The sequence below is a fragment of the Penaeus vannamei genome, chromosome 24, assembly GCF_042767895.1.
Source record: "Penaeus vannamei isolate JL-2024 chromosome 24, ASM4276789v1, whole genome shotgun sequence".
NCBI lineage: Eukaryota > Metazoa > Arthropoda > Malacostraca > Decapoda > Penaeidae > Penaeus > Penaeus vannamei.
Window position 1 is genome coordinate 724,951 of NC_091572.1, and position 12,500 is coordinate 737,450.

Below are 12,500 nucleotides of genomic sequence, written 5' to 3' on the forward strand. Positions count from 1 at the left end.
GTGGAGGGACCAGCAAATATCTGTGGCAGAGTATCTGGCATAAATTGATGTTGCTCAGCTAAATAAAATCTTATTATTTAAAGTAATGAAAAAATACATCTAATGTATGCAAGATTTTACTCGTATTTACAATTTCCTTATTTATAACAATGAAATTTATTTTTGTTGAGCAACATCAAACTATGTCTCTCTACCATAGATATTTGCTTTTCCCTCCATAAACATTTGGCACTTGCATTGTACACTTACCACTTACATTTCCTTTTACGTGATATTGTTGCCTCCACTTAGTAAACATAAGAATGTTAGTGTGACCGAGTTTCTCTCTCTCTCTCACACACAAAAGAGATTCCAATCTCATCCGCATAAATGAATCCGATGCTAAGTTTCCTGCTGAATTTGGTGTCATTCAAAAGGGAAATGGACAGCGCCACTTTACCATCAAGAGTGAATTTCCAGTCTTTTAGAGCTAGATAGCAGAGTGTCGGGTGAATGCTCTCCAGTGTAGGATACTTCGTCCTTCGACATGGCCGATCGGTTAGCCAAAATAGTATATTTCATTAACAACCACACTTGGCTATGTGCATTCAGTTCTCTCGGATATTTATGATCTGAAATGCACTGGAGACTATGGCAGCATCTCTATAACATCGAAATATTCATATACATATTTTAATATAGACATATTGTTATACATATGTAACCTCATGCTTACATGAGAATATTGATATCGATATGTATGTATATACATTTATATATCTACATATATATCTGTTGACATCTATATATCATTATATATAATTGTATATTCATATGTATAATGTGATTGAATACGTTCGCTTATACAAATTGCAAGTCTGTGCTTATATGCATGAGTGCGTGTGCGTGTTTGTGCGTCTTTACGTGTGCGTGTGCGTATGTGCGTGTGTGTAAATGTATAGCCATATGTATATGTATTTATGTGTATGTATATATGCGCATATATGTACGGAATACACACACACACACACACAAGCACACGCACGCACACACACACACACACACACACACACACACACATACATACATACATACATACATATATATATATATATATATATATATATATATATATATATATATATATATATATATACAAATGTGTATATATATTGTACAGGCACATTCACACACACAAACATATATATATATATATATATATATATATATATATATATATATATATATATATATATATATATATATCTGTGTGTGTGTGTGTGTGTGTGTGTGTGTGTGTGTGTGTGTGTGTGTGTGATTGTGCATCTGTGTGTGCATTTATATGTTCAATTTTAAGTTTGTAAGAATGTGTATGCAAAATGACCAAACAAACACACGTATGTCCTTGTTTGTGTTAAGAAAACATAGGTATAAACTCACGCTTTTCTCTGCTTTCACACCAAAGTCCCTTCAGTATCTCACAAAATGGAACCTTTAGACTGAGGATCTCGTTCATAAGGCGATTAAACCGTAATTAAACTGGATTCATTTAAATGGGTTTCCGTCTTTGATTCAAAACTCTTTATGATTATAGAATAATGTATTCCAGGTATTATTAATTATTTTCGTAATTTGACTTTTAACGTTTACAAAAAAAGAAGGGAATTCTTCAAAGACTGAGGAAGTACAGTTGTACGATCTGTTCCTTTCGGGTGCGTGAACCCCTGCTTGTCGAAGGCCCTTTTCTCTTACTAATCTTGGGTATAAATTTATAAGGTTTTTACTTTTACACTAGAGTCCCTTCAATATTTTACTAAAGGCAAACTTTGGATTGGTAACCTCGTTCATAAAGCACTTAAACCGTAATAAGTGAAGACGACTCCATATCTAAACTGAATTCATTTAAATGGGTTCCTGTCTTTCATTCACGACTCTTAAACGATTATATAATGATATATTCCAGTCGTTCCTCACTTATTTTCGAAATTTGACTTTTACATCTTACAAAACAGAACTCGGGAATTCTTCAAAGACTGAGGAAGTACAGTTGAATGATCTGTTCCTTTCGGGTGCGTGAACCCCTGCTTGTCGAAGGCCACGCACAGGAGCCGTATATAAAGCGGCTTCCACAAGCAGTCAGCAGACACAGCGTCCTCGGTGAGCCAAGAAGAGGTCCAGCCATGAAGCTTGCAGTAAGTCGTTATATCTGTTAGAGAATGAATCGTCCCTTCGGTGCATATATCCATACATGCATTTTTTTCACGCAACCATACACATTCACATATTTATATAAATACGTATTTCCATAAACAGAAACTGATATAAGCCTATTGTTTCATTATATATATATATATATATATATATATATATATATATATATATTTCATTATATGAGCCTATTATTATATATATGTGCATATATGAATATATATATGTGTTTAAGATATATATATAATTTTTTGCACCCTTTTCGTTTTTATTGATAAAGATATTATGGGACAAGGATTACGTGATCATTGAAATAATAGGCCTTAAAAGTTTGATTCATTTAATATATATACACTTGGATAAGACAAAACGGAACAACAATCATTCACTAATTCAAACTATGAAAATGATGACCCGTATATTTTAAGCGAAAACAAGTAGTTTCTCTAGGTTTTTGAATGATAATGCATGAATTATTTTCCAGGCAATCGCACTGGTGTGCTTGGCAGTGGCCGTGGTAGCGCACGCAGATCGCGAACCACACCGTTACCACCACCACCCATATCGACACTACTCCTACCACCACTACCCCCGCCACCACCATGTCAACCCATTGCACGCTTATGGAGTGGCCAGCCATCCAGCTGGCACCACCTTCGTGGCTCCTCAAGTTCACGGCCTCACAAAGCGATCAGCTGACTCCACGCCGGAACCCAACCCGGAACCAGCAGCTGACCCGGACACCACCAGTCCTTATAGCCATCAAGTAATCCACCATGCTCATCGCCACCATGGATACCATCATGGTTATCGCTACCCTTACTCTGGGTACCGCCACACCAATTTCTACGCTTACCCTCACACATACCACAGCCACCACAAGAGATCAGTCGAATCGGAACCCGAACCTCAACCTCATTACAGCTATCACGGACGCCCTCACTACTACAACAGATACTATCACGGTTACCCCCACTACTATCCTTACTACGCCGGTTACCGCTACGGCTACAGGGGATAAGGACGAGGTCAGGCAAGGACTGAAGTGGGACTTCCGAAGAAGGTCCTGTACTAATGGCTGATAGTTCGGTTTGCACACGCCGGTTTTCTAGCCACTCGTCGGAGGATTCGCAAAATTGGGGAACTCTTTTGAATCATGGAATAGCAGTTCACTGCGAAACAGAATAAAGGTTACAAAAGATAATGGAGAATTTCTTTTCAATCCTGCAATATTTTCTTATCAAAGGCGATAAATAGTCGCATTGAAATAAGATACCGTAGTCTAATTCTATATTAAGGATATAAGATGGACGATATAAAGTAATTCATATTTACCATATATATATTTTTTCGAGTAAATTATCAACTCCTTGATCATAGATTTGAGATCTATTAAATATAACTAATCTTATCTTAAAACGACACATTCAGTTACCCATTTCTATGCTCACTTATCACACCATGCTATATCAACTGTATATAATCAATTTCTTGTGATGGACAAACTGCTAAAAGGGATTCAGGTGCTCAGATCGAAACGTAGATAGAATGTGTCACATTCAAGGAAGATTTTGCTTAAATGAAATGACATTTTCATCATTTATGATAGTAAAACTGGTCTTAGATTAGGTCGTGCCAAATTATCCCAGTCTCTTTACCATAATAAATTTGCTGTTCCCTTTACACACACACTTGGCACTTGCACTGTACCCCGGCCCCACTTTCTACTTACATTTCATTTTACGTGATGTTGTCTCCACTTGGTAGAGATAAGACTGCTGGTCCGATTTTGGGTCTCTCTCCTTCTCCCTCTCTTACAAGGATTCCGATCTCTGGATATGTAAACCGAAGCTCAGTTTCTTGCTTCCTTCGGTGTCATTCTGAAGGGAAATGGACAGCGCCACCTTTTGGTCTATGGCAGTGGTTCCCATACTTTTTCTGGTCGTTTCCCACTTTTAATACATGATACTTGCCCATGGCCCACCGCTAGGCATAACCCATAACTACAGTGACTATAATCCTACACATTAGGTCCATATATAAACCAATCTAGCAATTCCTGTAATTTTATTGCGTTTTTTAAATTCTTTTATGAAATAGTAATAAAGACATTTATGAAATAATACTAAAGAAATTCAATAATATGGTGCACAAGAAAGTTCCACACATCCTGTCCTCAGATTCTAGCCCCCTGCATTCTGCTAAATGGAACCCAGGGGGCCAAGGCCCACAGTTTGGGAACCACTGGTCTATGGCATGAGATAGGATTTCCCGCACCGAATCTCCGGTCTTTTAGAGCTAGAGATCAGAGTAATTGCTCTCCAATTTTGGAATTTCGTCCTTCAACATGGCCGATCGGTTAATCATGTATACATGTATGTATATACATATACAGTATATGTATTGTGACTGAATACGTTTGCATGTGTAAGTGGTCGTGCATCACTGTGCTTATGTGTGTGTATGTAAAAACAAACACATGTATAAATATGTATGTATGTAGAGACAAACGTGTATTTAATGTATAAATATATATATGTATATATACATATATATATACCCACTTGTATATATAGACAAATGCACATATGTACAATTACGTCTATATATACCTATATGTGTAATGTAAGTGTTTATTTATGTATGTAAATCTAAGAAGATATATATGTATGTATATATGCATGTATATATATATATATGTATATATATACATACATACATACATATATATATATATATATATATATATATATATATATATATATATATATATATATATATATGCGGCCGTCGTGGTGCAGTGGCAACGCGCGCGATCGGTCACCTAGCGCGGGAGTTCGAGTCCTGCCCAAAGGGTCCGAGATCAAAAGGACATCCACTCGGGGCGAGTCTCCTCCTGCCAAAAGGTTCTTCGAAAGAAAGCAACGTCACAGCCATAAAACCGGATCATATGAATATATATATATGTGTGTGTATGTGTATCACACACACACACACAGATACACACGCATACATATATATATACAAATGTATATATTTTTTTTCTGACACGCAAACACACACGGAGATATGTTTACACTCTCACACACATATATCTGTATATGCATATACAGATATATGTGTATATGCATATATACAAACTTCAATATGCATCATAAATATATATTTTATATACAAAACGTCCGTGAAAGTATACGTATGCAAAACGACCAAACAAATACATATAGACGTGTGCCCTTTTTTCTTACTAAACTTGGGTATAAATTTATAAGGTTTTTACTTTTACACTAAAGTCCCTTCAGTATTTTACTAAAGGCAAACTTTTTATTGATATCCTCGTTCATAAGGCACTTAAACCGTAATAAGTGAAGATGACACTATCTAAACTGAATTCATTTTAATGGGTTCCTGTCTTTCATTCACGACTCTTAAAGTATTGTATAATAATATATTCCAGTCATTCCTCACTTCTTTTCGAAATTTGACTTTTACATCTTACAAAACAGAACTCGGGAATTCTTCAAAGACTGAGGAAGTACAGTTGTACGATCTGTTCCTTTCGGGTGCGTGAACCCCTGCTTGTCGAAGGCCACGCACAGGAGCCGTATATAAAGCGGCTTCCACAAGCAGTCAGCAGACACAGCGTCCTCGGTGAGCCAAGAAGAGGTCCAGCCATGAAACTTGCAGTAAGTCATGACACCTTTCAGAGAACGAAGAACTAACACTTCATTGCATATACCCATGCATACATCCTTTCACACTGACACACATTTTATGTGTATATATATATATACATACATGTATATATATATATATATATATATATATATATATATATATATATATATATATATATATATATATATATATATATATATATATATACAGGTGTGTCCGTATGTAACATTACAGTTTCTTGTACCCTTTTCGCTTTTATTGAAAAATGGATTGTTAATATCATTTGCTTTTTCAAAATAACAAAGGGATGAAAATTATATTTTCAATGAAAAACTAGTCTTTTAGGCGTGGAATGATCATAACACATTAACTCTTTTCCAGGCAATCGCACTGGTGTGCTTGGCAGTGGCCGTGGTAGCGCACGCAGATCGCGAACCACACCGTTACCACCACCACCCATATCGACACTACTCCTACCACCACTACCCCCGCCACCACCATGTCAACCCATTGCACGGTTATGGAGTGGCCAGCCATCCAGCTGGCACCACCTTCGTGGCTCCTCAAGTTCACGGCCTCACAAAGCGATCAGCTGACTCCACGCCGGAACCCAACCCGGAACCAGCAGCTGACCCGGACACCACCAATCCTTATAGCCATCAAGTAATCCACCATGCTCATCCCCACCATGGATACCATCATGGTTATCGCTACCCTTACTCTGGCTACCGCCACACCAATTTCTATGCTTACCCTCACACATACCACAGCCACCACAAGAGATCAGTCGAATCGGAACCCGAACCTCAACCTCATTACAGCTATCACGGACGCCCTCACTACTACAACAGATACTATCACGGTTACCCCCACTACTATCCTTACTACGCCGGTTACCGCTACGGCTACAGGGGATAAGGACGAGGTCAGGCAAGGACTGAAGTGGGACTTCCGAAGATGGTCCTGTACTAATGCCTGATAGTTCGGTTTGCACACGCCGGTTTTCTAGCCACTCGTCGGAGGATTCGCAAAATTGGGGAACTCTTTTGAATCATGGAATAGCAGTTCACTGCGAAACAGAATAAAGGTTACAAAAGATAATGGAGAATTTCTTTACAATCCTGTAACATTTGTTTTTATCTTATCGTTGAAATTTCAGAATTTCAATTGAATGAAATGCTGTAAAGTCATTTCTTTATTAAGGATATAAGATGAACGATATGAAATACTGTATATCTACTATTTTTATCTTTTCCAATTAAGGTATCAACAACACAACTGTTTGATCCTAAATTTGAGATATATTACATAAAACCAATACGGATCTGAAAACAATAAATCAAATTACCCATTTTTAAGATCATATACTTATTAACATCACACTTTACTAAATCTCCTGAATATAATCACTAATTAATCTCGATGGAAAAACTGCCAACGGGGATTCAGGTGATCCTTTCGAAACAAATATAATACGTCAACTTCAGTTATCACTCCGAGTGCCATGTGTTTATGGGGAGACCATTGGTGTCATTCAAAAGGGAACTGGACAGCGTCACCTTACCCTCTAGAGTGAATTTCCAGTCTTTTAGAGCTAGATAGCAGAGTGTCGGGTGAATGCTCTTCCATTTTGGAATTTCGTCCTTCGACATGGCCGATCGGTTAACCAAAATAGTATACTTTCATTAACACTTTGCTATCAACATTCAGTTCTCTACACACATATATACTTGTATATATATACATACATAAATATATATTGAATGGATATGTTTGCATGTGTAAGTGATCTTGCATCACTGTTTATGTATATATATATATATATATATATATATATATATATATATATATATATATATATATATATATATATATATATATATATATATATATATATATATATATATATATATATATACATATACACACACACACATATGTGTATATATATATATATATATATATATATATATATATATATATATATATATATATATATATATATATATGCATCTATAAACACATACGCATGTATATGTAAATGTATATATACGCATATATACACCCACCTGTATATATAGACACATATACATATGTTTACCTATGTGTTTATATACATAGATATGCATATATCTATGTATATATATGTATGTATACATATGTATATACATATATATATATATATATATATATGTGTGTGTGTGTGTGTGTGTGTGTGTGTGTGTGTGTGTGTGTGTGTGTGTGTGTGTATGTGTGTGTGTGTGTGTAGGCATAGGTATATATATATATATATATATATATATATATATATATATATATGTATGTATAGCTATATACATAAGCGGCCTTCGTGGTGCAGCGGCAACGCGCGCGATCGGTCACCCAGCGCGGGAGTTCGAGTCCTGCCCAAAGGGCCCGAGATCGAAAGGATGTGCATCCACTCGGGGCAAGTCTCCTCCTGCCAGAACCAAAGTCCTTCTGAAGAAAGCAATGTCTCAGTCATTAGACTGGATCTCATGAAAAATTTACATATGTGTGTGTGTGTGTCACACAAACACACAGAGACACACATACATATATATGCACACATATGTATAAACACATTCTCACACACAGATATATGTATACACACACCTTTGATCTATATGTATAATTGGATATAAATGTGTGTGTATATATGTATGTCGAAACTTCAATACCCATCATACACATACAAAACTTTTAAGTATATGTATGCAAAACGACCAAACAAATACATATAGACGTGTGCCCTTTTTTCCCTAATGAAACGTAGGTATAAATTTATACGTTTTTCTTAACTTTACACTTGTGTCCCTGCAATATTTCACAAAAGGCAAAATTTGGATTCATAACCTCGTTCATAAAGCACTTAAACCGTAATAAGTGAAGATAACTCACTATCTAAACTGAATTCATTTAAATGGGTTCCCATCTTTCATTCACGACTCTTAAAGGATTATATAATAATATATTCCAGTCGCTCTTCACTTATTTTCGTAATTTAATTTTTACATCATACAAAAAAGAACTCAAAGACTGAGGAAGTACAGTTGTACGATCTGTTCCTTTCGGGGGCGTGAACCCCTGCTTGTCGAAGGCCACGCACAGGAGCCGTATATAAAGCGGCTTCCACAAGCAGTCAGCAGACACAGCGTCCTCGGTGAGCCAAGAAGAGGTCCAGCCATGAAGCTTGCAGTAAGTCGTTATATCTGTCTGAAAATGAATCAACACTTCTGTGCATATATCCATACATACTCTTTAACACAGACACAACCACACATTCACATTATTTTTATATAAATATGTATTTCCATAAACAGAAACTGATATAAGCCTATTATTTCAGTGTATATATGTGTGTGTGCATATATGTATATATTTGTGTGGAACATTTTATTTTCTTGCACCCTTTTCGTTTTTATTGATAAAAATAATATGGGATAATGATTATGGGATCACTGAAATAATAGACCTTTAATTGATTCATTTACAATATAAAAAAACTTGGATAAGGCAAAACTGAACAATAATCACTCACTAATCCATATTAACAAAAGGATGAATTGGATATTTTAAGCGAAAACTAATATTTCTAGGTATTAGAACGATAATACAGGAACTATTTTCCAGGCAATCGCACTGGTGTGCTTGGCAGTGGCCGTGGTAGCGCACGCAGATCGCGAACCACACCGTTACCACCACCACCACCCATATCGACACTACTCCTACCACCACTACCCCCGCCACCACCATGTCAACCCATTGCACGCTTATGGAGTGGCCAGCCATCCAGCTGGCACCACCTTCGTGGCTCCTCAAGTTCACGGCCTCACAAAGCGCTCAGCTGACTCCACGCCGGAACCCAACCCGGAACCAGCAGCTGACCCGGACACCACCAATCCTTATAGCCATCAAGTAATCCACCATGCTCATCCCCACCATGGATACCATCATGGTTATCGCTACCCTTACTCTGGGTACCGCCACACCAATTTCTACGGTTACCCTCACACATACCACAGCCACCACAAGAGATCAGTCGAATCGGAACCCGAACCTCAACCTCATTACAGCTATCACGGACGCCCTCACTACTACAACAGATACTATCACGGTTACCCCCACTACTATCCTTACTACGCCGGTTACCGCTACGGCTACAGGGGATGAGGACGAGGTCAGGCAAGGACTGAAGCGGGACTTCCGAAGATGGTTCTGTACTAATGGCTGATAGTTCGGTTTGCACACGCCGGTTTTCTAGCCACTCGTCGGAGGATTCGCAAAATTGGGGAACTCTTTTGAATCATGGAATAGCAGTTCACTGCGAAACAGAATAAAGGTTACAAAAGATAATGGAGAATTTCTTTATAATCCTGTAATATTTTGTTTTTGTCAAAGACGATAAATAGTCACATTGAAATAAAATACCGTAGTTTAATTCTATGTTAAGAATATAAGATGGACGATATAAAGTATTTCATATTTACCATATATATTTTTTTTCGAGTAAATTATCAGCTTTTTGATAATAGATTTGAGATCTATTACATATAACTAATCTTATCTTAAAACGACACATTCAATTACCCATTTCTAAGCTCACTTATCACACCATGCTATATCAACTGTATATAACCAATTTCTTTTGATGGAAAAAAATGCTAACAGGGATTCAGGTGCCCATATCGAAACGTAGATAGAATGTGTCACATTCAAGGAAGATTTTGCTTAAATGAACTGACATTTTCATTATTTATGATAGTAAAACTGATTTTAGATTAAGTCGTGCCAAATTATCCCAGTCTCTTTACCATAATAAATTTGCTGTTCCCTTTACACACACACTTGGCACTTGCACTGTACCCGCCCCCACTTTCTACTTACATTTCATTTTACGTGATGTTGTCTCCACTTGGTAGAGATAAGACTGCTGGTCCGATTTTGGGTCTCTCTCCCCCTCTCTCTCTTGCAAGGAAAGATTCCAATCTCAGGATATGTAAAACCGAAGCTCAGTTTCTTGCTTCCATCGGTGTCATTCTGAAGGGAAATGGACAGCGCCACCTTTTGGTCTATGGCAGTGGTTCCCAAACCTTTTCTGGTCGTTTCCCACTTTTAATACATGATACTTGCCCATGGCCCACCGCTAAGCATAACCCATAACTACAGTGACTACAGTCCTACACATTAGGTCCATATATGAACCAGTCTAGCAATTCCTGTAATTTTATTGATTCCATGCAAGTTTTTTCTTCTTTTATGAAATAGCAATAAAGACATTTATGAAATGATACTAAAGAAATTCAATAATATGGTGCACAAGAAAGTTCCACACATCCTGTCCTCAGATTCTAGCCCCCTGCATTCTGCTAAATGGCCCCCCAGGGGGCCAAGGCCCACAGTTTGGGAACCACTGGTCTATGGCATGAGATTTCCCGCACCGAATCTCCGGTCTTTTAGAGCTAGAGATCAGAGTAATTGCTCCCCAATTTTGGAATTTCGTCCTTCAACATGGCCGATCGGTTAATCATGTATACATGTATGTATATACATATACAATACATGTATTGTGACTGAATACGTTTGCATGTGTAAGTGGTCGTGCATCACTGTGCTTATGTGTGTGTATGTAAAAACAAACATGTATAAATATGTATGTATGTAGAGACAAACGTATATTTAATGTATAAATGTATATATGTATATATACATACATACATCCACTTGTATATATAGACACATGCACATATGTATAACTACGTCTATATATACCTATATGTATAAATGTAAGTGTTTATTCATGTATGTAAATCTAATAATATATATATATATATATATATATATATATATATATATATATGCAGCCGCCGTGGTGCAGTGGCAACGCGCGCGATTGGTCACCTAGCGCAGGAGTTCGAGTCCTGGCCAAAGGGCCTGAGATCAAAAGGAAGGACATCCACTCGGGGCAAGTCTCCTCCTGCCAGAACCAAAGTCCTTCTGAAGAAAGCAATGTCACAGCCATAAGACTGGATCTTATGAAAAGTTTATATATGCCTGTGTGTACCACATACAAACACACAGAGACACATACATATATATACATACATATGTATAAACACATTCTCACACAGGGATATATGTATACACACATTTAATATATATGTATATATGGATATATATGTGTGTATATGTATGTTCAAACTTCAGTATGCTTCATATACATACAAGGCGTCTGTGTAAGTATATGTATGCAAAACGACCAAACAAATAAATACAGACGTGTGCCCTTTTTTCTAACGAAACGTAGGTATAAATTTATACGTTTTTCTTTACACTAGTGTCCCTTCAATATTTCACAAAAGGCAAACTTTGGATTGATAACCTCGTTCATAAAGCACTTAAACCGTAATAAGTGAAGATGACACTATCTAAACTGAATTCATTTAAATGGGTTCCTGTCTTTCATTCACGACGTTTAAAGGATTATAAATTAATATATTCCATTCCTCACTTATTTTCGAAATTTGACTAACATCTTACAAAAAAGAACTCGGGAATTCTTCAAAGACTGAGGAAGTACAGTTGTACGACCTGGTCCTTTCGGGTGCGTGAACCCC

The 12,500-nt window shown here is 37.0% G+C and overlaps 1 protein-coding gene across 1 annotated transcript; it reads left to right on the forward strand.

The window, feature by feature from the left end:
• Positions 1-2,030: 2,030 nt before the first annotated feature.
• LOC113821840 (uncharacterized) lies at positions 2,031-3,208 on the forward strand. The gene is made up of 2 exons (XM_070138778.1): positions 2,031-2,171; positions 2,672-3,208. The coding sequence occupies exons 1-2, from the start codon at positions 2,031-2,033 to the stop codon at positions 3,206-3,208; spliced, it is 678 nt and encodes a 225-aa protein (XP_069994879.1).
• Positions 3,209-12,500: the final 9,292 nt, after the last annotated feature.